The sequence below is a fragment of the Procambarus clarkii genome, chromosome 56 (assembly GCF_040958095.1).
Source record: "Procambarus clarkii isolate CNS0578487 chromosome 56, FALCON_Pclarkii_2.0, whole genome shotgun sequence".
In the NCBI taxonomy this organism is placed as follows: domain Eukaryota; kingdom Metazoa; phylum Arthropoda; class Malacostraca; order Decapoda; family Cambaridae; genus Procambarus; species Procambarus clarkii.
The window spans coordinates 4,996,291-5,023,475 of NC_091205.1; the positions used below are offsets into that span (position 1 = coordinate 4,996,291).

Below are 27,185 nucleotides of genomic sequence, written 5' to 3' on the forward strand. Positions count from 1 at the left end.
CTTATGCTTGACTAGATATGAACTCCATGCTGGAGCCACATACTCCAGGATTGGTCTGACATATATGGTATATAAAGATCTGAAAGATTCCTTACACAAGTTTCTAAAGGCCGTTCTTATCTTAGCCAAGGCATATGCTGGTGATGTTATCCTCCTGATATGAGCTTCAGGGGACTGGTCTGGCGTGATATCAACCCCCAGGTCTTTCTCTCTCTCTGAATCTTGCAGGATTTCATCTCCCAAAGGATACCATGTGTCTGGTCTCCTGCTCCCTACACCTATCATCATTACATTACATTTGCTTGGGTTAAACTCTTAACAACCATTTGTTCGACCATTCCTGCAGCTTGTCCAGGTCTTCTTGAAGCCTTAAGCTGTCCTCCTCTGTCTGAATCCTTCTCATAATTTTGGCGTCGTCAGCAAACATTGAGAGGAATGAGTATATACCCTCTTGGAGATCATTTATGTATATCAGAAACAAGATAGATCCGAGTACAGATCCCTGTGCGACTCCACTGGTGACTTCATGCCAATCTGAGATCTCACCCCCTCATTGTAACTCTCTGCTTCCTATTGCTTAGGTACTCCCTTATCCACTGGAGCGCCCTACCAGTTACTCCTGCCTGTTTCTCCAGCTTATGCATCAGCCTTTTATGGGGTACTGTGTCAAAAGCTTTCCGACAGTCCAAAAAATGCAATCCGCCCATCCTTCTCTTTCTTGCTTAATCTTTGTCACCTGATCGTAGAATTCTATTAAGCCTATAAGGCAAGATTTACCCTCCCTGAACCCATGCCAATGGGTTGTCACGAAGTCCTTTCTCTCCAGATGTGTTACTAGGTTTTTTCTCACGATCTTCTCCATCACCTTGCATGGTATATAAGCTAAGGACACTGGCCTGTAGTTCGGTGCCTGTTGATTGTCGCCCTTTTTGTATATTGGGACTACATTAGCCGTCTTCTATATTTCATGTAGGTCTCCCGTTTCCAGTGACCTACTATACACTATGGAGAGTGGCAAACAAAGTGCTCCTGCACACTCTTTCAATACCCATAGTCAGATTCCGTCTGGCCCAACAGCCTTTCTCACATCCAGCTCCACTAGGTGCTTCTTGACCTCATCTTTTGTAATTTCGAACCCTTCCAGGGTCGCCTGGTTTGCTGCCACCTCTCCTAGCACTGTGACCTCTCCCTGTTCTATTGTAAAGACCTCCTGCAACCTTTTGTTGAGTTCTTCACACACACCTCTTTGTCATTCTCTGTGTACCTGTCCTCACCCATTCCAAGTTTCATCACCTATTCCTTCATTGTTGTTTTCCACCTGATGTGTCTGTGTAGTAGCTTTGTTTCGGTCTTGGCTTTATTACCTATATCATTTTCATACCATTTCTCAGCTGCTCTTCTCACACTAACATACTCGTTCCTGGTTCTCTGGTATCTCTCTCTACTTTCTGGTGTTCTGTTATTACGGAAGTTCTTCCATGCTTCTTTGTTCAGCTCCTTATCTTTCATACATTCCCTATTAAACCATGGATTCTTCTTTTGCTTCTCGGTTTTTTCCTGTCGGGCCGGGATAAACCTGTTTACCGCCCCCTGACACTTTTGGGTGACATAGTCCATCATGTCTTGTACGGACTTAGTTCTGAGTTCTGTGTCCAATGGTATATCCCTTAGGAATTTATTCATCTCCTCATAGTTTCCCTTCCGGTACACCAGCCCTTTGTTTCCCAGTTCTTTTTGGAGGGAGATAATTCCTAACTCAACCAGGTACTCAAAGCTCAATACACTATGATCTCTCATTCCCAAGGGGGGCTTCCAACTTAACTTCCCTTATATCCGACTAATTAAGGGTAAATATCAGATCAAAGAGAGCTGGTTCATCCTCTCCTCTCATTCTTGTCGGTCCCTTGACGTGTTGACTTACAAAGTTTCTTGTTGCCACGTTAAGCAGCTTAGCTCTCCATGTGTCTAGTCCTTCGTGTGGGTCTCTGCTCTCTCGATCTATCTTCTCGTGGTTGAAATCTCCCATGATTAGTAGTGTGGATCCCTTCCTGCTAGCCACAGAAGCTGCTCTCTCTATTATATTGATGGTGGCCATGTTGTTTCTGTCATATTCCTGTCTGGGTCTTCTGTCGTTTGGTGGGGGGTTATATATGACTACTACTATAATTTTCTGTCCTCCAGTTGTAATGGTGCCTGATATGTAGTCACTGAAATCTTCACTGTTGTGATTAATCATCTCTTCAAAACTCCAACCTTTTCTTATCAGCAAAGCTACAACACCTCCTCCTCTCCTTCTCTCTCTTTCCTCACTACATAGTAGTCCTGTGGAAACACTGCATTTGTTATGGCTTTCGTTAGCTTTGTTTCTGTGAGTACTAATATGTCTGGGTTTTCTTCTAGTGCCCATTCTCCGAGTTTACTTGTTTTATTTGTAATCCCATCTATGTTAGTGTACATTGCCTTGAAGCTCACTTTCTTCTGTTCATTTCCTTGTCCCCTTCTTGGTGAGCATTCTGCTAGTGGGGAAAGCTGTTCCCTGGGTGTGAAGATCTGTGAGGCGGTTTGCAGGGTCTCAGAGGATTTTGGGGTGGAGGGTTGGGTGTTCAAGGGAAGGGGGGGCAGGTAGGGTAAGGGGTAAGGAGATAGAGGGAACATGGAGGATACTGGGTGAGGGGGAGGAGGGATAGGGAGGGTATGGGATGAGGGGGAGGGGGGACAGGTGAGGGAAGGCATGAGGGGGCACATGGTGGGAATGGGGTAGGGGTGACTGGGTCAGATTAGTGTGGGGGGGAGCGAGGGGGGTGGGTGAGCATTTGAGTGGGGGCAGGTAGGGTGAGGGGAAGGGAGGGTTTCTATGCAGAGGGGGGTGGAGGTGTTGCACTCTCCTCTGGTGTTGCTGGGATGCTGGTTGTGGGTTCCCCGCTTGTCTCAGGAACTGTTGTGTTGGGGGGTTGCGTTTTCTTGGTTTACTCCTCTCTCCCTGCACTTCCTTCTTGCCTCTGCTGCCCTGGCTCTCTCCTCCTTCGTCCTGTCCCTCTGCAGGAATACTTTTTTGTATTCCTCCACATACTGCAGATGACTCTTCCTCTCTAGAATAACCTCCTTCTTGGTCTCGTTTGCAAACACCACCTTTACCAGTCGGTTTCTGTCCTTGTTGTACCAGCCCAACCTGTAAACCTTTTCAATACTTTGTTCAGCCCCTTCCATCTATAACCCCTTCAGTATCCCATGTATTGCATCTGTGTCCTTGCTATTCCATTCCTGCCTATTGGATCTTTCCTGTTCTTTGATGCGTACAACTACCACTGATCGTTTTCTTTCCAGCAGCTGACTGGTGCACCTTGCTGCTTCCTGTGAGGTAGCTGCTTACAAGCCAACCTCCCCAACTGTGTCTATTGCTTCTGATCTCTTAGTATGTCTGCAAATATTTCAGGTACAGAGGTATTTTGGGGGGGAGGCAGAGAGAGGCAGAGAGAGAGAGAGAAAGAGAGAGAGAGAGAGAGAGAGAGAGAGAGAGAGAGAGAGAGAGAGAGAGAGAGAGAGAGAGAGAGAGAGAGAGAGAGAGAGAGAGAGAGAGAGGGAGCAAGAGAGAGAGAGGGCAAGAGAGAGAGAGGGAGCAAGAGAGAGAGAGGGCAAGAGAGAAAGAGGGCAAGAGAGAGAGAGGGCAAGAGAGAGAGAGCAAGAAAGATAGGGAGAAGGCGAGAGAGGTGGAGAGAGAGAGTGAGAGAGGGGGAAATGAGAGATTGGAAGAGAGAGAGAGAGAGAGAGATGGGGGAGGAAGGAGAGTTTATTTCACTATCTATGGTGTCCATTTGACGTTTAAGAGGAAGGGGGGGGGGGTGCTACCCTGACTTGGTACTCAGTTTCCACCTGTGTCCTCTTGTTCGCCTACCACCAGTGTTGAATAGTTTATCCTTGTCTACCCTGTCGATTCCCCTGGGGATTTTGTAGGTTGTGATAATGTCTCCTCTTACTCTGTCTTCCAATGTCGTAAGGTGCATTTCCCGCAGCCTTTCCTCCTAACTCATGCCTCTTAGTTCTGGGACTAGTGTAGTGACATACCTTTGTACTTTTTCCAGCTTAGTCTTGTGCTTGACAAGGTAAGGGGTCGATGCTGGGATCGCATACTCCAGGATTGGTCTTACATATGTGGTGTACAAGATTCTGAATGATTCCTTACACAGGTTCCTGAAGGCAGTTCTGATATTAATCAGCCTCACATATGCCGCAGACGTTTTTCTCTTTATTTAGGCTTCAGGAGACAGGTTTGGTGTGATATCAACTCCTAGATCTTTCTCTCTATCCGTTTCATTAAGTGCTTCATCTTCTATTCTGTATCCTGTGTCTGGCCTCCTGTTTCCACTGCCTAGTTTCATTACTTTGCATATACTCGGGTTGAACTTCAATAGCCATTTGTTGGAACATTCACTCATTCTGTCTAGGTAATCTTGAAGCCCTCTACTATCATCCTCTGTTTCAATCCTCCTCATAATTTTTACATCATCAGCAAACATTGAGATAAATGATTCTATACCCTCTGGGAGATCATTTGCATATATCAGAAACAGTATAGTTCCAAGGCCTGACCCCTGCGGGACTCCACTCGTAACGTCTCGCCAATCTGAGATCTCACCCCTCACAGTGACTTATTGTCTCCTGTTGCTATGGTACTCCTTTTTCCAATGGAGTACCTTTCCTTTCACTCCAGCCTACATCTCCAGCTTTTTCACTAGCCTCTTGTGTGGTACTGTATCAAAGGCTTTCTGACAATCCAAAAATATGCTGTCTGCCCACCGTTTTATTTCTTGCCTTATTTTTGTTGCCTGGTCGTAGAATTCAAGTAATCCTGTGAGGCAGGACCTGCCATCTCTGAACCCATGTTGATGCTGTGTTACAAAGTTCTTTCGCTCCAGATGTTCCACTAGCTTTCTTCACACAGTCTTCTCCATCAGCTTGCATGGTATGCAGGTTAGGGACACTGGCCTGTAGTTCAGTGCCTCCTGTCTATCCCCTTTCTTTTATATCGGGACTACGTTAGCTGGTTTCCAAATTTCTGGCAGTTCCCCTGTTGCCAGTGATTTGTTATACACTATGGAGAGTGGTAGGCACAGTTCTTCTGCTCCTTCCTTTAGTATCCAAGGGGAGATTCCATCTGGGCCTATAGCCTTTGTCACATCCAACTCTAGTAAACACTTCCTTACTTCCTCGCTGGTAATCTCAAACTCTTCCAGTGGTTCCTGGTTAGCTATTCCCTCTCTTATCTCTAGGATTTCTCCTTGCTCTGAGGTGAAGACGTCTTGGAATTTCTTATTCAGTTCCTCACACACTTCCTTGTCGTTTGTAGTGAATCCTTCTGCCCCTATCCTTAATTTCATAACCTGTTTCTTTACTGTTGTTTTTCTCCTAATGTGGCTATGCAGCAATTTAGGCTGAGTCTTTGCCTTGCTTGCGATGTCATTTTCGTATTGTTTTTCTGCCTCTCTTCTCATCCTGACATATTCATTCTTGGCATTCTGGTATCTTTCTCTGCTCTCCAGTGTCCTGTTATTCCTGTAGTTTCTCCATGCCCTTTTACTTTGTAGCTTAGCTAGCCTACATCTCTGATTAAACCATGGCTTTCTCATCTTCATTTCACTGTTTTCCTTTTGGACTGGGACAAACTTGTTTGCTGCGTCCTTGCACTTCTGCATGATGTAGTCCATCATGTCTTGGGCCGTCTTTCCCCTGAGCTCTGTTTCCCATGCTATATATGTTAGGCATTTTCTTATCTCCTCATTGTTTCCCTTTCGGTATGCTAACCTTTTGTTTTCGGTATCCCTTCTCGAGTGTAATAACCCTTCTTCAATCAGGTACTCAAACATCAGTACACTGTGGTCACTCATTCCTACTGGGGACTCAAAGCTGATTTCTCTTATGTCGGAGTGGTTCAGAGTGAAGACTAGGTCGAGTCTCGCTGGTTTGTCATTTCCTCTCATACTTGTGGGTTCTCTGACATGCTGGGCTAAAAAAATTATAGTCACCACCTCCAATAGTTTGGCTCTCCACGTATCCTCGTCTCGATGCGGTTCCTTGTTCTCCCAGTCAATCCTTCTATGATTGAAGTCCCCCCATGATGAGCAAGTGGGATCTATACCTACAGGCAGCAGAGGCTGCCCTCTCAATTATAGTGTTAACTGCCATGTTGTTTTCATACTCTTGACTGGGTCTTCTGTCATTTGGTGGAAGGTTGTATATTACTGCTATTACTATTCTTGGTCCCTCCCAATGACATTTTGCCTGCTATGTAGTCTCTGATCCCCTCACAGCCCGGGATAGCCATCTACTTAAAACTCCATTCCTTTCTCATGAGTAGGGCCACTCCACCTCCTCCCCTACCTTCCCTCTCTTTCCTTATTACTGTGTACTCCTGGGGAAACAGGACATTCGTTATGATTCCAGAGAATTTTGTTTGAGTGAGTCCGATTACATCTGGGTTCATTTCTTGTGCTCTTTCCCTTAGTTCACTTGTCTTGCATGTGATCCCATCTGTGTTTGAGTATATTACCCTGAAACTGACTATCTTCTGGTTCTCCTCTGGGGGGGGGCTGTGGGATCTGGGGTGAGTGGGAGCTGGGAGAATCTGGTACGGGAAGACTGGTGGAGGAGGGAGGGCTTTGGGGGGAGAGGGGGAGGGTAAGGGGGGTTTGGGAGAGAGTTGGGGGGAGAGTGAGAGGGGGACGGTAGGGGGGGAGAGTGAGAGGGGGAGGGTTGGGGGGGGGGGGTTAGATGGAGAGGGTTGGGGGAGCATAAGGGGAGGAGAGGCTTTGGGGGATGAAGGAGAATGGGGGGGCTTGGGGAGGCAGAAAAGGAGGGAGAGCTTGGGGGGCGTGGGGGTAAAGGGAAGGCTGATGTGGGTGAGGAAGACGAGAGGGTTTAGGGGAGTGGTGGAGAGGGGAAGGTTTAGGTGGGGTGGGGGAGAGTTGGGGGCTTAGGGGGGCGGGGTAGAATGGAGGGCTTGGGGGTGGGAGAGACGGGCGGGCATGTGGGAGACGGGAGGGCTTGGGGGATGGGGACAAGGGAGGTCTTGGGGGGAGGGGTGAGTGGAAGGAGGGAGTGAGAGGGTGTGTGTGTGTGTGTGTGTGTACTCACCTAGTTGTACTCACCTAGTTGTGCTTGCGGGGGTTGAGCTCTGGCTCTTTGGTCCCGCCTCTCAACCGTCAATCAACAAGTGTACAGGTTCCTGAGCCTAATGGGCTCTATCATATCTACACTTGAAACTGTGTATGGAGTCAGCCTCCACCACATCACTTTCTAATGCATTCCATTTGTCAACCACTCTGACATTAAAAAAGTTCTTTCTAATATCTCTGTGGCTCATTTGGGCACTCAGTTTCCACCTGTGTCCCCTAGTGCGTGTGCCCCTTGTGTTAAACAGCCTGTCTATATCAACCCTGTCAATTCCCTTGAGGATCTTGAATGTGGTGATCATGTCCCCCCTAACTCTTCTGTCTTCCAACGAAGTGAGGTTTAATTCCCGTAGTCTCTCCTCGTAGTTCATACCTCTCAGCTCGGGTACTAGTCTGGTGGCAAACATTTGAACCTTTTCCAGTTTAGTCTTATCCTTGACTAGATATGGACTCCATGCTGGTGCCGCATACTCCAGGATTGGTCTGACATATGTGGTATATAATGTTCTGAAAGATTCCATACACAAGTTTCTAAAGGCCGTTCTTATGTTAGCCAACCTGGCATATGCTGCTGCTGTTATCCTCTTGATATGAGCATCAGGGGACAGGTCTGGCGTGATATCAACCCCCAAGTCTTTCTCTCTCTCGGACTCTTGAAGTATTTCACCTCCCAAGTGATACCTTGTATCTGGTCTCCTGCTTCCTACCCCTATCTTCATTACATTACATTTGCTTGGATTAAACTCTAACAGCCATTTGTTCGACCATTCCTGCAGCTTGTCCAGGTCTTCTTGAAGCCTCAAGCTGTCCTCTGTCTTAATCCTTCTCATAATTTTGGCGTCGTCAGCAAACATTGAGAGGAATGAGTCTATACCCTCTGGGAGATCATTTACGTATATCAGAAACAGGATAGGTCCAAGTACAGAGCCCTGTGGGACTCCACTGGTGACTTCACGCCAGTCTGAGGTCTCACCCCTCACTGTAACTCTCTGCTTCCTATTGTTTAGGTACTCCCTTATCCACTGGAGCGCCCTACCAGTTACTCCTGCCTGTTTCTCCAGCCTATGCATCAGCCTTTTATGGGGTACTCTGTCAAAGGCTTTCCGACAATCCAAAAAAATGCAGTCTTCCCATTCTTCTCTTTCTTGCTTAATCTTTGTCATCTGATTGTAGAATTCTATTAAGCCTGTAAGGCAAGATTTACCCTCCCTGAACCCATGTTGATGTGTTGTCACGAAGTCTCCTCTCCCCAGATGTGTTACAAGGTTTTTTCTCACAATCTTCTCCATCACTTTGCATGGTATACAAGTCAAGGACACTGGCCTGTAGTTCAGTGCCTTTTGTATGTCACCCTTTTTGTATATTGGGACTACATTAGCCGTCTTCCATGTTTCTAGTAGGTCTCCCGTTTCCAGTGACCTACTATACACTATGGAGAGTGGCAAGCAAAGTGCTCCTGCACATTTTCAATACCCATGGTGAGATTCCGTCAGGCCCAACAGCTTTTCTCACGTCCAGCTCCAATAGGTGCTTCTTGACCTCATCTCTTGTAATTTCGAACCTTTCCAAGGTCACCTGGTTTTCTGCCACCTCTCCTAGTGCCGTGACTTCTCCTTGTTCTAATGTAAAGACCTCCTGGAACCTTTTGTTGAGCTCCTCACACACCTCTTTGTCATTCTCTGTGTACCTGTCCTCACCCATCCTAAGTTTCATCACCTGTTCCTCCACTGTTGTCTTCCTCCTGATGTGACTGTGTAATAGTTTTGGTTTGGTCTTGGCTTTGTTAGCTATATCATTTTCATACGTTTTCTCAGCTGCTTTTCTCACACTAACATACTCGTTCCTGGTTCTCTGTTATCTCTCTATACTTTCAGGTATTCTGTTATTGCGGAAGTTCCTCCATGCTTTTTTGTTCAGCTCATTTGCTTCCATACATTCCCTGGTAAACCATTGCTTCTTCTTTTGCTTCTCTGTTTTTTTCTGTCGGGCCAGGACAAACCTGCTTACAGCCTCCTGACACTTTTGGGTGACATAGTCAATCATGTCTTGTACGGACTTGGTTCTGAGTTCTGTGTCCCATTGTATATCCTTAAGGAATTTATTCATCTCCTCATAGTTTCCCTTTCGGTACGCCAGCCCTTTGTTTCCCAGTTCTTTTTTGGGGGGAGATAATTCCTAGCTCAACCAGGTACTCAAAGCACAAAACACTATGATCACTCATTCCCAGATGGGCTTCCATATTAATTTCTCTTATATCCCACTCATTTAGGGTAAATATCAGAACATGCAAGGCTGGTTCGTCCTCTCCTCTCAATCTTGTCGGTCCCTTGACGTGTTGACTTAGAAAGTTTCTTGTTGCCACAATCAACAGCTTAGCTCTCCATGTGTCTGGTCCTCCATGTGGGTCTATGTTCACCCAATCTATCTTCCCATGGTTGAAGTCTCCCATCATTAGTAGTCTGGATCCATTCCTGTTAGCCACAGAAGCTGCTCTCTCTATTATATTGATGGTGGCCATGTTGTTTCTATCATATTCCTGTATGGGTCCTCTGTCGTTTGGTGTGGGGATATATATGACTACTACTATAATTTTCTGTCCTCCAGTTGCTATGGTGCCTGATATGTAGTCACTGAAACTTTCACAGTAGTGAATAACCATCTCCTCAAAATCCCAGCCATTTCTTACCAGCAGAGCTACACTACCCCCCACCTCTTCCTTCCCTCTCTTTCCTCATAACATAATAGTTTGTGGGAACACTGCATTTGTTATCGTTTTTGTTAGATTTGTTTCTGAGATAGCTATTATGTCTGGGTTTTCCTCTAGTACCCATTCTCCAAGCTCATTTGCTTTATTTGTAATCCCATCTATGTTAGTGTACATTGCCTTGAAGCTCACTTTCTTGTGTTTATTTTCTAGTCCCCTTCTTGGTGAACATTCTGCTGGTGGGGAAAGCTGTTCCCTGGGTGAGAAGATCTGTGAGGTGGTTTGCAGGGTCTCAGAGGATTTTGGGGTAGGGGGTGGGGGTGCAAGGGATGGGGGGACAAGAAGGGTGTGGGTTAAGGAGATAGGGGGGGGGGCATGGAGGATACGGGATGAGGGGGAGGAGGGATAGGGAAGGTATGGGATGAAGGGGGAGGGGGATAGGGGTGGGAAAGGCAGGAGGTGGGACATGGTGGAGATGGGGGAGTTGTGATAGGTTCAGAATATGATTAGGGGGGAAGGGGGGGAGCATTTAGGTGGGGGCAGGTAGGGTGAGGGGATGGGAGGTTTCCATGCAGAGGGTGGTGGTGGTGTTGCCCTCCCCTCTGGTGTTCCTGGGATGCTGGTTGTGGGTTCCCCTCTTGTCTCAGGAACTGTTGTGTTGGGGGTTGCGATTTCCTGGTTTACTCCTCTCTCCCTGCGCTTCTTCCTCGCCTCTGCTGCCCTGGCTCTCTCATCCTTCATCTTGTCCCTCTGCAGGAATACTTTCTTTTATTCCTCCACATACTGTAGATGACTCTTCCTTTCTAAAAATAACCATTTTGGTGGTCTCGTTTGTAAACACCACCTTTACCAGTCAGTTTCTGTCCTTGTTGTACCAACCCAACCTGAAAACCTTCTCAATTTTTTGTTCAGCCCCTTCTATCTGTATCCCCATCAGTAGTCCATGTACTGCCTCTTTATCCTTGCTATTCCATTCCTGCCTATTGGATCTTTCCTGTTCTTTGATGCCTACAACTACCACTGATCATTTTCTCTCCAGCAGCTGGCTGGTGCACCATGCTGCTTCCAGTGAGGTAGCAGCTTGCATGGCTACCTCCCTCACTGTGTCCATTGCTTCTGAACTCTTTCTCAGTATTTCTGCAAATGTTTCAGATACAGAGGCATTTCCTTCCAATGTAACATTCCCACCTTCCCTTTGGATGAAAATCTGATGCTCGGCCTCTTTATTTTTCTCTGTGAGGGATTTGATCTCCTCCCCTGCTGATGTCAGCTCACTTTGCAGGTTGTTAATTGTAATCCTCATTTCATGCATCTCCCTCCTGAATTCCTCGAGAACTTGGGTTAACATTTCCATCGTTTGGTCACCTCGGCTATTCCCTGTGTCCCTGTTGCGTCCTCGTGCCATTTTGTCCCTTTCACTGATATGTTTTGATAGGGTTAGGCAGGGGGGGAGCAGAGAAGGGGGCAGAGAGGGGGACAGAGAGAGAGAGAGAGAGAGAGAGAGAGAGAGAGAGAGAGAGAGAGAGAGAGAGAGAGAGAGAGAGAGAGGGAGGGAGGGAGGGAGGGAGAGCAAGAGACAGATGCCTCTTGCCTCTCATGCCTCTTAGTTATGGGACTAGTCTAGTGGCATACCTTTGGACTTTTTCCAGATTCGTCTTGTGCTTGACAAGGTACGGGCTCCGTGCTGGGGCCGCACACTCCAGGATTGGTCTTACATATGTGGTGTACAAGATTCTGAATGATTCCTTACACAGGTTCCTGAACGCTGTTCTGATGTTAGCCAGCCTCGCATATGCCGCAGACGTTAATTTTTTTATATGGGCTTCAGGAGACAGGTTTGGTGTGATATCAACTCCTAGATCTTTCTCTCTGTCCGTTTCATTTAGTACTTCATCCCCTATTCTGTATCCTGTGTCTGGCCTCCTGTTTCTACTGCCTAGTTTCATTACTTTGCATTTACTCGAGTTGAACTTCAACAGCCATTTGTTGGACAATTCACTCTGTCTAGGTAATCTTGAATCCTCCTACTATCATCCTCTGTTTCAATCCTCCTCATATTTTTTGCATCATCAGCAAACATTGAGAGAAACGATTCTATACCCTCTGGGAGATCATTTACATATATCAGAAACAGTATAGGTCCAAGGACTGACCCCTGCGGGACTCCACTTGTAACGTCTCGACAATCTGAGACCTCACCCCCTCACACTGACTCGTAGTCTCCTGCTGCTTAGATACTCCTTTATCCAATGGAGTACTTTCCCTTTCACACCAGCCTGCGTCTCCAGCTTTTATAATAGCCTCTTGTGTGGTACTGTATCAAAGGTTTTCAGACAATCCAAAAATATGCAGTCTGCCCACCGTTTTCTTTCTTGCCTTATTTTTGTTGCCTGGTTGTAGAATTCAAGTAACCCTGTGAGGCATGACTTGCCATCCCTAAACCCATATTGATGCTGTATTACAAAGTTCTTTCACTCCAGATGATCCACTAGCTTTCTTCGCACAATCTTCTCCATCAGCTTGCATGGTATGCAGGTTAGAGACACTGGCCTGAAGTTCAGTGCCTCCTGTCTATCCCCTTTCTTGTATATCGGGACTACGTTAGCTGCTTTCCAAATTTCTGGCAGTATCCCTGTTGCCAGTGATTTGTTGTACACTATGGAGAGTGGCAGGCACAGTTCTTCTGCTCCTTCCTTTAGTATCCAAGGGGAGATTCCATCTGGGCCTATGGCCTTTGTCACATCCAACTCTAATAAACATTTCCTTACTTCCCCGCTGGTAATCTCAAACTCTTCCTGTTGATCCTGGTTAGCTCTTCCCTCTCTTATCTCTGGGATTTCTCCTTGCTCTAAGGTGAAGACCTCCTGGAATTTCTTATTCAGTTCCTCACACACTTCCTTGTCATTTGTAGTGAATCCTTCTTCCCTTATTCTTTATTTCATAACCTGTTTGTGTGTGTGTGTGTGTGTGTGTGTGTGTGTGTGTGTGTGTGTGTGTGTGTGTGTGTGTGTGTGTGTGTGTGTGTGTGTGTGTGTGCACTCACCTTATTGTACTCACCTAATTGTGCTTGTGGGGGTTGAACTCTGGCTCTTTGGTCCCGCCTCTCAACCGTCAATCAACTGGTGTACAGATTCCTGAGCCTACTGGGCTCTATCATATCTACATTTGAAACTGTGTATGGAGACAGCCTCCACCACATCACTTCCTAGTGCATACCATTTACTAACTACTCTGACACTGAAAAAGTTCTTTCTAATGTCTCTGTGGCTCATTTGGGTACTAAGTTTCCACCTGTGTTCCCTTGTTCGCGTCCCTCCAGTGTTGAATAGTTCATCCTTGTTTACCAGGTCGATTCCCCTGAGGATTTTGTAGGTTGTGATCATGTCCCCTTTTACTCATCTGTCTTCCAGTGTCGTAAGGTGCATTTCCCGCAACCTTTCCTCATAACTCAAGCGTCTTAGTTCTGGGACTAGTCTAGTAGCATACCTTTGAACTTTTTCCAGCTTCGTCTTGTGCTTGACAAGGTACGGGCTCCATGCTGGGGCCGCATACTCCAGGATTGGTCTTACATATGTTGTGTACAAGATTCTGAATGATTCCTTACACAGGTTCCTGAACGCTGTTCTGATGTTAGCCAGCCTCGCATATGCCGCAGACGTTATTCTCTTTATGTGGGCTTCAGGAGACAGGTTTGGTGTGATATCAACTCCTAGATCTTTCTCTCTGTCTGTTTCATTAAGTACTTCATCTCCTATTCTGTATCCTGTGTCTGGCCTCCTGTTTCCACTGCCTAGTTTCATTACTTTGCATTTACTCGGGTTGAACTTCAACAACCATTTGTTGAACCATTCACTCAGTCTATCCAGGTCATCTTGTAGCCTCCTACTATCATCCTCTGTTTCAATCTTCCTCATAATTTTTGCATCGTCGGCAAACATTGAGAGGAACGAATCTATACCCCCTGTGAGTGTGTGTGTGTGTGTGTGTGTGTGTGTGTGTGTGTGTGTGTGTGTCTTTCTTGAGCCAATCAAAAACCGACGGACAACCAGACAACCAGAGCGCAAGTCCATAGTCCCCTGAGACTGTTGGATGCCTACTACTAAGACCAATCCTGGAGTATGCGGCCCCAGCATGGAGCCCGTACCTTGTCAAGCACAAGACGAAGCTGGAAAAAGATCAGAGGTATGCCACTAGGCTAGTCCCAGAACTATGAGGAATGAGTTACGAGGAAAGGCTGCATGAAATGTGCCTCATGTCACTGGAAAACAGGAGAGCTCGGTGAGACATGATCACTACGTACAAAATTCTCAGAGAAATTGACATATTACATAAAGATAAGCTGTCTAACACAGGGGTACTCGAACAAGGGGACACAGGTAGAGACTGAGTACTCAAATGAGCCACATGGACGTTAGAAAGAACTTTTTCAGTGTCAGAGTAGTTAACAGGTGGAATGCATTAGGCAGTGATGTGGTGGAGGCTGACTCCATACATAGTTTCCAATAAAGATATAATAGAGCCCAGTAGGTTCAGGAATCTGACCGCCAGTTGATTGACTGTTGAGAGGAGGTAACAAAGAGCGAAAGCTCAATATAGCACAACAAGGTGAGTACTCGTCCGACTTTCAACAGTCGGCTTACATATAGGAACGTCCTATCATCTACAAAAGCAAGTCAAAACGAACAGTTTGCATCCCACCTTCTACTGCCCTAGCTGGCCAATGAGAATGGTGGTCACGTTTTCCCAGTCCGACGTGAGATACATATTGTTAGACCTGCTAATTTGTATTCACCTTCCCACTGCTCTCGTAGACCATGTAGGCAACTTCAGCAACACATGGCGTTTAGCTACAGACGTCAGGTACAATTAAACTGTAACATGTAACACACACAAATACACAGGAATCACAGTAACGTGATATATATCAATGAAAACATATATATCAATATATCAATTCTGAAGTTGTGGCGTGAGGTGTAGGACCACTCTACTCCTCCGCCCGAGTGCTTGTGGTTCATATGGAAAAACTTGGACTGGCTTCAGTAGGGTCCTCCAGACGTCCCGTGATTTCAGTAGAAATCTGGTTGTATGATTTTGACAAGTCGCATTGGTTCAGTGGTAGAGTATGCGGCTTGGCAGTGCCAAGGTCGTAGGTTCGCGCCCACCTTACAGCCCTAGTAGATTTTCTCACTGTAAAACGTACTTTATAAAGTTAATTTTTCAACTTCCCTACTGAAAAAGAACGTTTGAAAAATAGAAACGACTCTTGAAAAAAATTATTAACCCTTTTTTGTATTAAATAACTCATGTCTACAAGAGATCACGATTGTGAATATTTAAAATATTTGTGGCTTCATTGTTAGTTATGCAGATGGTGATGCAACACCGAGACTCACCATCAACTGCAAGTATACAGAAACTGTTTATCACTCTAACGTTGTCACCATCACTTTAGTGACTCGTGGTGTCTGAAGGAAATATGAGAAGAGTTTTGACAAGGATCTGGGTTCCAGAGTCGTCGAAACAACAAGAGACCCAAGAGCGGTGTTCTCACCCTTCAGTGCTAAAGCGGTCTGGAAAGCCTGCATGTAACACTAGTGGAACATTATCACCTCATGAATACTAAGTCTATCTGGAAGATCACTGTGGAATATTAGCCAGAACATTTCCTCCCTTCAGTAACAAATACATCAGGAAGGCTCAACCATAAATTAACTAAAAGTTGAAATGTTCAGAGAAGGTAGCGAGCTTCACCTTACTTTAAATACAGTAAATCTGTCACGTAGTAAACCTTTTGCTGCGATACATATCGCAGTAACGCATCACCAGCTCCCTATGTAATAGTCCTTCATCGGCCAGAAAAAGAGTTATGATTTCTAGACTCCAAGCCTCTCCATTGAAGCATTAACTCGGCGCCAAGCCTCTCCATTGAAGCATTAACTCGGCTCCAAGCCTCTCCATTGAAGCATTAACTCGGCTCCAAGCCTCTCCATTGAGGCATTAACTCTGCTCCAAGCCGCTCCATTGAGGCATTAACTCGGCTCCAAGCCGCTCCATTGAGGCATTAACTCGGCTCCAAGCCGCTCCATTGAGGCATTAACTCGGCTCCAAGCCTCTCCATTGAGGCATTAACTCTGCTCCAAGCCGCTCCATTGAGGCATTAACTCGGCTCCAAGCCTCTCCATTGAGGCATTAACTCGGCTCCAAGCCTCTCCATTGAGGCATTAACTCTGCTCCAAGCCTCTCCATTGAGGCATTAACTCGGCTCCAAGCCGCTCCACTGAGGCATTAACTCGGCTCCAAGCCTCTCCATTGAGGCATTAACTCGGCTCCAAGCCTCTCCATTGAGGCATTAACTCGGCTCCAAGCCTCTCCATTGAGGCATTAACTCGGCTCCAAGCCTCTCCATTGAGGCATTAACTCGGCTCCAAGCCGCTCCAATGAGGCATTAACTCGGCTCCAAGCCGCTCCATTGAGGCATTAACTCGGCTCCAAGCCTCTCCATTGAGGCATTAACTCGACTCCAAGCCTCTCCATTGAAGCATTAACTCGGCTCCAAGCCTCTCCATTGAGGCATTAACTCGGCTCCAAGCCTCTCCATTGAAGCATTAACTCGGCTCCAAGCCTCTCCATTGAGGCATTAACTCGGCTCCAAGCCTCTCCATTGAAGCATTAACTCGGCTCCAAGCCTCTCCATTGAGGCATTAACTCGGCTCCAAGCCTCTCCATTGAGGCATTAACTCGGCTCCAAGCCTCTCCATTGAAGCATTAACTCGGCTCCAAGCCTCTCCATTGAGGCATTAACTCGGCTCCAAGCCTCTCCATTGAGGCATTAACTCGGCTCCAAGCCTCTCCATTGAGGCATTAACTCTGCTCCAAGCCTCTCCATTGAAGCATTAACTCGGCTCCAAGCCTCTCCATTGAGGCATTAACTCGGCTCCAAGCCTCTCCATTGAAGCATTAACTCGGCTCCAAGCCTCTCCATTGAGGCATTAACTCCGCTCCAAGCATCAAAATTCAGGCTTAACAACGTAATGGAATAAAAGAGAATATTTGGACTGAGGTAATATCTGATTTTACGGGAAAATTAAATTAAAGAATATTAACATTATCTGCGTTAGACGTGATACCGGCAGGGCAGCGAAATTTGAATGAATGTGAATGGAGAGAAGGGAAAGTCGAGTGAGAGGGAGAGAGAGAGAGTGAGTGAGCCAGTCAATACTCATCTAGTTGTACTCACCTAGTTGTGCTTGCGGGGGTTGAGCTCTGGCTCTTTGGTCCCGCCTCTCAACTGTCAATTTAATTAACTGATGTACAGATTCCTGGGCCTACTGGGCTTTGTCATATCTACATTTGAAACTGTGTATGGAGTCAGCCTCCACCACATCACTGCCTAATGTATTCCACCTGTTAACTACTCTAACAATGAAAAAGTTTTTTCTAACGTCCCTGTGGCTCATTTGGGTACTCAGTCTCCACCTGTGTCCCCTTGTTCGCGTACCTCCCGTGTTAAACAGCGTGCTGTCCATTCAGCCACCGGACCCCAAGGGGCCGGGTACAGCCGGGGACTGAGTGAACTCAGTGGACAGTGGGGTAATTAGGGGGACCCGGTCCCCTAATTACTTAAGTGTAGTTACTGGATGGTGTCCCGTCTTCCCAGTACTTTTTTGTCACATAACGTGTGTGTGTGTGTGTGTGTGTGTGTGTGTTAACACACACACAGTACTCACAACTAGGTGAGTACTCACAACTAGGTGTGTGTGTGTGTGTGTGTGTGTGTGTTTGAACTTGTAAATATTTGCGCATGTATGTTTGCACATGTAACGATTAGAACACCTACACGAACTCCAACCCAATTTACTACACACATCGACACACGTTAAACCATAATTATCTTTGCAAAACCCAAAACCTGAACCCGGATTCACAAAGCCGTTACGCAAATACTTACGAACGTGTACATCTTGACTTAATCTTTGACGGCTTTGGTTACATTTATTGAACAGTTTACTAGCCTTAAAATATCCCACTCAACTGTTGTTATTGTTATAAACAGCCTCCTGGTGCTTCGGAGCTCATTAACTGTTCAATAATTGTAAACAAAGCCGCCAATTTTGAGAAAAGATGGTCAGGTTCGTAAGTGCTTGCGTAACTGCTTCGTGAATCTGGCCCCAGGTCACTAATTATGAGAAGTTAAACGCATATTTCTCTCTCTGCGTGCAGGGTCGGCCGCTGCGACGGGCAGAGTGGGGGACGCAGGCGACCTACACCACCCTGCGGCTCCACAACGTGACGGCCGACATGCGTGGCTTGTACACCTGCCTCGGTAGTAACCAGGAGGGTGACGGCCAGAGCAACGCTCTCAACCTCAACGTCGAGTGTGAGTGTTCATCCTCTTTCTCTACTTTCATTTATTATTAACATTATATATATATATATATATATATATATATATATATATATATATATATATATATATATATATATATACCACAGAAAAATAGGAAGGAGAATGTTGAACGTTTCGTCTTATCAGAGAGTCTCTCAGCAACAGACTGAATATATATCTATACATATACTTAGATCTATATATATAAGTAAAAATGAACCGAAATTGAAACATTTAATTACATAAACGTTTTCGTGGGACTCAACACACCTTCAGATGTATGAACAATACAGTAGAGTGGAGTGAGGTAGAGGCAGGAAGAGGAAGGTGCCATGTGAGGTGGAGAAAACAATGTCTTTAAGACAATGGTTCAAGAAACACAAGAAGAGTGGACACTGCAGCAGACCTGCTGACCACCACATGTTAGGAACTAAAAGTAATGTTCGTATGGCAATAGTTGTGTAGTAATTCTCTTACTGAGATATTGTATTAATTTATCAAATAAAAATCGATCAAAAATGCATAACGGATTTATACATGATATATAATGAGGCTCCTTCATGAACTAAGGGGGACTGAGCTATGAGGAAAGACTGAGGTAACTTGAACTCCCTTATCTGGAGGAAAGACTGGGGCAGACATGATAGTGACGTATTCTAAAACGAATAAACAAAGAAGAAAGAGAAGCACTGTTAGATGTCAGGAGGAATTTCTTCATCTGACGCTCCACCAATAAGAACATCGGACAAGATGAGACACCAAGACAAAATCGATGTTAAATTTAAAAGGTAGAGATGAAAAGTATTTAAATATGAACTAATGAAGATGTAAAAGTGAGAGTGAAGAGCAGAAGCCTCACCCTGCAAGCACAACTAGGTGAGTACACCCGTCAGCATCACAACATATCTGCGGGACAGCCGGAGACTCTGTTATCATTTAGGCCGCGTCCTGTGTCGTCTGCCTCCAGTATCTGTCTCACTGAGTCCCTCCCCGAGACTCTTGTACCTTACACAGTCGTCCCTGAGACTCTTGTACCTTACACAGTCGTCCCTGAGACTCCTGTACCTCACACAGTCGTCCCTGAGACTCCTGTACCTCACACAGTCGTCCCCGAAACTCCTGTACCTCACACAGTCGTCCCTGAGACTCCTGTACCTCACACAGTCGTCCCTGAGACTCCTGTACCTCACACAGTCGTCCCTGAGACTCCTGTACCTCACACAGTCGTCCCTGAGACTCCTGTACCTCACACAGTCGTCCCCGAGACTCCTGTACCTCACACAGTCGCCCCCGAGACTCCTGTACCTCACACAGTCATCCCTGAGACTCCTGTACCTCACACAGTCGTCCCCGAAACTCCTGTACCTCACACAGTCGTCCCCGAGACTCCTGTACCTCACACAGTCGTCCCCGAGACTCCTGTACCTCACACAGTCATCCCTGAGACTCCTGTACCTCACACAGTCGTCCCCGAGACTCCTGTACCTCACACAGTCATCCCTGAGACTCCTGTACCTCACACAGTCGTCCCAGAGACTCCTGTACCTCACACAGTCGTCCCCGAGACTCCTGTACCTCACACAGCCATCCCTGAGACTCCTGTACCTCACACAGTCGTCCCCGAGACTCCTGTACCTCACACAGTCGTCCCTGAGACTCCTGTACCTCACACAGTCGTCCCTGCGACTCCTGTACCTCACACAGTCGTCCCTGAGACTCCTGTACCTCACACAGTCGTCCCTGAGACTCCTGCACCTCACACAGTCGTCCCTGAGACTCCTGTACCTCACACAGTCGTCCCTGAGACTCCTGTACCTCACACAGTCGTCCCTGAGACTCCTGTACCTCACACAGTCGTCCCTGAGACTCCTGTACCTCACACAGTCGTCCCCGAGACTCCTGTACCTCACACAGTCGTCCCCGAGACTCCTGTACCTCACACAGTCATCCCCGAGACTCCTGTACCTCTCACAGTCCTGTAGAAGTGCCCTGTCTCTTTTCCATCGTTGAGAATATGCCCATTCTCTCCCCTTTGCAATTCCCAAATGTTTAGCTGTATCATGTTTAACATATGCTAAGAGCTCCTGTACTCTTGAGAGTCCTGGATCCCTTGAGAACTTTGAACCCCTTGACTCCTTCACTCCTTGATAATCCATGACCTTCTGAGAGGCATTGACCCCTTGAGAGTCCTTGATTTTTGAGTCCTTTACCCCTTAAGAGTTCTTGACACCAACCAGAGTCCTGAACCCCTTGATAGTCTATTTTCCCTTAATAGTCCATGGCCTTTTGAGAGTACGTGACCTGGTGAGAGTCCTTGACCCCTAATAATCTGATACTCGTGAAATTCTTTGACTCTGAGACTCTTTGCCTCTTTAGACATAGTCCAAGAGTCGCTCACTTGTATTCTCATCCTTTTTTATATTTCGGTTTCCTTCTATTCCTCTAATATAGCCCTTATCTCCCATTCATTATGATTATATCTATTTCTTTGTTCCCATTTTCTGTTGGTGTATATTAGGGCAGATGAAGAATATATGAGTCACTATACATTTAGGAATATTTATAGAAAAATTTCTTATATATGAAGATTATTCTCATCGATACGGTTCATATGACCTCACCAGCAAATATAGTTTCACGATTACTGTCGAATATTTGGGGACACTGGGAAGACAATTATTTTCTCACATATATATGTGAGAAAGCTGCATGAACGCGCAAGCCATTGATCACTAGGAACTCTTTGACTCGTCCAGATTCGAACCCATGCCGTCCAGGATCACCCCTAAACGTACACACACACACACACACACACACACACATATATATATATATATATATATATATATAATGTATATATATATATATATATATATATATATATATATATATATATATATATATATATATATATATATATATATATATATGTATACATATATATATATGTTAGTTGTCTCTGAAGAGACAACTAACACAACACCTATACCCCCTATTAGACTATTTTACAGGAACTTCTTTTCCACAGCTCATAAAACGGAGGAAAGGGTCCTGAAAGATATTGTTAATAGAAACGTTATCCCTACAGACAAAAATCAGAGGATACAACTGACGATTTACTATAAAACCAGAAAAACGGCCAGCCTACTCATGAGAAACTCTCCAGACACAAAGCAGAACGCTTTAAAAGAGGCCAACGTCGTCTATGCCTTCAAATGCCCTCTTGGGGACTGTAAGCTCCAAAAAACCCAGTATATACGCAAGACAACAACATCTCTTTCTAGGCGTTTAACGATGCATTAGCAACAGGGCTCCATTAAAGAACATATAATCTCTTCCCACAACCAAACCATCGCCAGAGAAATCCTAGTAAACAACACAGAAATCATCGATAGATACAGCGATAGCAGGCGGCTTGACGTCTGCGAGGCACTACACATCAAGAAGTCAACACCAGCAATCAACAGCCTATTAATGCACAACTATATTCTACCCACCTCAAGACTCCGCTGCAATATAGAAGCATCAAGAAATATGGACCAATAGGCTTTCTACAATCACTTCCATTCAATACCCATTGTTTCGTGTTCTGTCTTGTGTTTAGGAATTTAATACCCTGTTACTACCACCTCACCCCATCCACCTCACTCAAATGTAGATATAAACAAATCGAAGATGTGTAAGTTCTATTCAGTTGTGTATGTGTAAACTAACGTCTTTGAAAATGTAATAAGTTCTACGAAACGCGCTCAAGTGTCGCGTCAGACTAGAAATAAAAATGAATTTTGGAGAATTGATTTTTGAATTACTTCCAACAGTGAAAAGAAATGTACGAAAGATTGAGAAAATTCGTGTTAGAATTATTAATCTTACTTTTTCGGTCATATTTAATAACATATATATATATACACATATATATATACATATATATATATACTGGTGTATACTGGCAGCAGGTTTTCTTTCAAACATGTTTCATTGAATATGACCGCATATTCTGTATTTATTATTTTCTGGTTTAGGGCTTCTATCCCTCTAACTATTTTCTTAGCATCAGGGCTTAATTGAAATAGGAGTTCTCCAAAACTCATTTTCGTACTTTTAAGGTGAAGAAAAGAAGTGATTTACTATAGAGTGTATTACACGTATTTGTATAATTTGCACGACGTTTCGAACCTCCATGGTTCATTCTCAAGTGAACAGATCTTACAATACTAGTTGATTTTATACCCGCATTAGGTCAGGTGATAATACAATGAAGGTGAAAACATGGGGGGATACATAAGGGATAAATGTGAGGTGAAACATAGAGGCTGCAGAAGGCTTATTGGCCCATACGAGGCATCTCCTATCTAAACACAAAGATTAATCCAGTGGAATTGGCCTGTTATGTTGGACATTGTCTTCAGTGTTGGCATCGATATGTTCTTGTCTTGTCCTTACTCTCATGGTGGGTAGAGTAAATAGTTCCGTGATTTTGGTGTTCATGGTAGGTCGCTCTATTCTTATGTGAATTGCCTCAAGAATTTGTAATCTTCTTGAATCTTGGGTTTTGTCTATTATGCAAGTATTCTTGTTCAACATTTCTCTTGTTAGAGTAATGTCATGGGCTTGTCTCATGTGATTCCTAGGGGCACCAGATTGAAGATGGCATGTCAAACGCCTCGTCAGCTTGGTCGACGTCATACCTATGTACTTACATTGAAGGTTACATCCTTCGTGGGGGCAAGTGTACATGTATACAACGCTTGACTGCTGTAGAGGGTTCTCCGTCGGCTTCGGGCTGTTTTTGATAAGGAGTTCGGAAGTCTTCTTGGTTTTGTAGAATATTATCAGGTTTATGTTTTGGTTAGGAGTAGTGCTTTTTACTCCTTTACGGATTATTTCTTTCATTATTCTTTCCTCTTTTATATGTTCACTGTGCATGGTTGATTTGTAATATAATTTTATTGGGGGTGTTGTGGTTTCTGTTCTAGATTCTGAATTATACCAACGGTCCAAGTGTCTTCTTATAGCAGCGTTTATTTCCGCGTTGCTATATCCGTTGTTCACCAATACCTGAGTTACTCTTTCAAACTCTCTACTCACGTTGCTCCATTCAGAGCAGTGGGTAAGCGCTCGACGAATATAAGCATTGAGAACACTGGCTTTGTATCTTTTGGGGTACTCACTTCTACCGTTCAGGCATAATCCTATGTTGGTGGGCTTGGTATATACGTTGGTGCTTAAAGAGGTTCCTGTTTTTGTTATTAGTACATCCAAGAATGGCAGACTGTTATTTTCACTATTTTCATGTGTAAATCGGAGTACTGACTCTCTCTCTAGGTGTCTTTTTAGGTCAATTAGTTCATCTGAGTCTTTTACTATTACGAATATGTCATCTACATAACGGCAGTATACAGTTGGTTTTTGTCTGCTACTGAAGACCCTATCTTCGATGGTTCCCATATAAAAATTAGCAAATAAAACTCCTAAGGGGGAGCCCATTGCTACTCCGTCTATTTGTAAATACATGTCTCCTTGTGGACTGATGAAAGGGGCTTCCTTTGTACATGCTTCGAGAAGACTTTTCAAGTGTGGCTCAGGTATGTCTAATTTGGGGGTGCTCTCGTCTCTGTATACTCTGTCCAGTATCATTCCTATGGTTGTGTCGACTGGGACGTTGGTAAATAGGGATTCAACGTCCAGGGAAGCGATGATTCCATCGGGCTGGGTAGATTTGATCAATTCTAGGAAATCTGCTGATGATTGTAGACTAAACTTACTTGGAGTGTATGGAGTTAGGAGTTCATTGAGTTTCTTTGCCAGGTGATAAGTTGGGGTTGGTATTTGGCTGATTATAGGGCGTAGTGGGTTACCTGGTTTATGCGTCTTAACATTGCCGTAGGCATATCCTAAGCCATAGTCGCCTTGAAGTTTATTGAAATGCACACTACCTTTCTTTGCGTTGATTGCTGTAATTGTTTTGTTTACTTTCCGCTTAAGGTCTTCTACGGGGTTCCTCGTGATTCGTTGAAATTTGGAGTCGTCACTTAGGATGTCGCTAATTTTGTTCATGTATTCATGGGTTCGGCTGAGGTGTCTGCGCGACTTCCTCTTTGCCGACGACGCAGCAGTCACTGCCCACTCAGCTGAAGACCTCCAACGGCTCATAACCTGCTTCAGCGAGGCCTCTCAGTCTTTCGGACTCACCATCAGTCTGAAGAAAACACAAGTCATGGGACAAGGAGTGGACTCCCCACCTGACATCGGCATCTCTGATTCCAAACTGGAAGTTGTTCACGACTTCGTGTACCTGGGCTCCACAATCTCTGACTCCCTCTCTCTTGATACGGAGCTAAACAAACGCATCGGTAAGGCATCTACTACCATGTCCAAACTGACAAAGAGAGTGTGGGCCAACAATAGGCTAACTGAGTATACTAAGATTCAGGTTTACAGATCCTGTGTCCTGAGCACTCTCCTTTATGGCAGTGAGTCTTGGACACTCCGCGCCCGTCAGGAAAGACGGCTGAATGCCTACCACATGCGCTGCCTTAGATACATCTTGGACATCACCTGGCAGGACAAGGTGACAAACAACAACGTCTTGGGGAGAGCAAGAATCACCAGCATGTACACAATGCTGAAACAGAGACGAATGCGCTGGCTCGGGCACGTTGTGCGAATGGGCGACGGCAGGATCCCCAAGGATCTCCTGTATGGAGAGCTGAGGCAGGGAAAGCGTCCAGTAGGCAAGCCCCAGCTACGGTACAAAGACGTATGCAAAAGGGACCTGAAAGCCATGGACGTCGATCTTGCTATATGGGAGACACTGGCTACAGACCGTTCAGCCTGGAGGCAGTCTGTTCAACGAGGTCTCTCCAAGTTCGAGGAGTCACTTGCCAAGGAATCGGAGGCAAAGAGACAGAGAAGGAAAGCCGGTAACCAGGAAGACAGACCAGAATCGGACTTCGTTTGTGCTCGGTGTGGGATGGACTGCCACTCTCGGATTGGCCTCATCAGTCACACCAGACGCTGCACCAGGATTGACAACTAGGGCGCAACTCCATAGTCTCCCGAGACTGAAGGATGCCTACTATTCATGGGTAGGAATCAATACATATGCTGCTGTTTTGTCGGCTTTTCTTATTGTTACGTCTTTCAGATTTTTTAGTTGTTTCGCTGCTTCTTTGAGTCGTGGGGTTAAGATTGTAGATGAATATGTTCCTCGTTTTTTCCCTGCTTCTGCAAGTAGTTCAGCTTGAAGTGTGTCAGTGGTGATGACTTTTTTGTTGTCTTCTAGCTTATGGATATCGTCCAGAAGCATTTCGATTTCCAGGCGTTTTTGATGCATCTTTGGTTTAGATAAGAATTGACAATTTAGACCAAGATTTAAGAGGTCTCGTTGGTCCTGGGTAAGATCATAAGAAGTTAGGTTAAAGTAGCCATCTTTAGGACGAGGGATTTTTAGCTGTCCACCGTTTAGGGATGTTAACTTACGGAGTGTCTTTGTTTCTACAAGAGTTTTATGTTGTTGTTTCAGGTTAAATAGTTCACTGTTGATGGTTTGCTTGAGTTGGATAGGGATGTCGTACTGGGTCCATTTGTTTAACAGATGCTCCGCCTGCTCTATAAAGGTTTGGAGGGCTTCCTTCTTCTTGTTTAGTTGATGCCGAATGAGCTCTTGCCTATACCTATAGGTAAACTCTGTATTGCGGACTGCTGGGTCATGTGGGTTTATATTGGTGTATACTGGCAGCAGGTTTTCTTTCAAACATGTTTCATTGAATATGACCGCATATTCTGTATTTATTATTTTCTGGTTTAGGGCTTCTATCCCTCTAACTATTTTCTTAGCATCAGGGCTTAATTGAAATAGGAGTTCTCCAAAACTCATTTTCGTACTTTTAAGGTGAAGAAAAGAAGTGATTTACTATAGAGTGTATTACACTTATTTGTATAATTTGCACGACGTTTCGAACCTCCATGGTTCATTCTCAAGTGAACAGATCTTACAATACTAGTTGATTTTATACCCGCATTAGGTCAGGTGATAATACAATGAAGGTGAAAACATGGGGGGATACATAAGGGATAAATGTGAGGTGAAACATAGACCTCTTAAATCTTGGTCTAAATTGTCAATTCTTATCTAAACCAAAGATGCATCAAAAACGCCTGGAAATCGAAATGCTTCTGGACGATATCCATAAGCTAGAAGACAACAAAAAAGTCATCACCACTGACACACTTCAAGCTGAACTACTTGCAGAAGCAGGGAAAAAACGAGGAACATATTCATCTACAATCTTAACCCCACGACTCAAAGAAGCAGCGAAACAACTAAAAAATCTGAAAGACGTAACAATAAGAAAAGCCGACAAAACAGCAGCATATGTATTGATTCCTACCCATGAATACATGAACAAAATTAGCGACATCCTAAGTGACGACTCCAAATTTCAACGAATCACGAGGAACCCCGTAGAAGACCTTAAGCGGAAAGTAAACAAAACAATTATACCAATCAACGCAAAGAAAGGTAGTGTGCATTTCAATAAACTTCAAGGCGACTATGGCTTAGGATATGCCTACGGCAATGTTAAGACGCATAAACCAGGTAACCCACTACGCCCTATAATCAGCCAAATACCAACCCCAACTTATCACCTGGCAAAGAAACTCAATGAACTCCTAACTCCATACACTCCAAGTAAGTATAGTCTACAATCATCAGCAGATTTCCTAGAATTGATCAAATCTACCCAGCCCGATGGAATCATCGCTTCCCTGGACGTTGAATCCCTATTTACCAACGTCCCAGTCGACACAACCATAGAAATGAATACTGGACAGAGTATACAGAGACGAGAGCACCCCCAAATTAGACAAACCTGAGCCACACTTGAAAAGTCTTCTCGAAGCATGTACAAAGGAAGCCCCT

General features: G+C 45.0%; 1 protein-coding gene across 1 annotated transcript in view; it reads left to right on the forward strand.

Annotated features, from left to right (window-relative positions):
* LOC123748151 (uncharacterized) overlaps window positions 1-27,185 on the forward strand; it is a 486,109-nt gene that overhangs the window by 123,139 nt on the left and 335,785 nt on the right. The window contains exon 5 of the mRNA XM_069305699.1: window positions 18,094-18,250. Coding sequence (XP_069161800.1) covers window positions 18,094-18,250 — 157 coding nt within the window. The remainder of the gene's footprint in view (window positions 1-18,093; window positions 18,251-27,185) is intronic.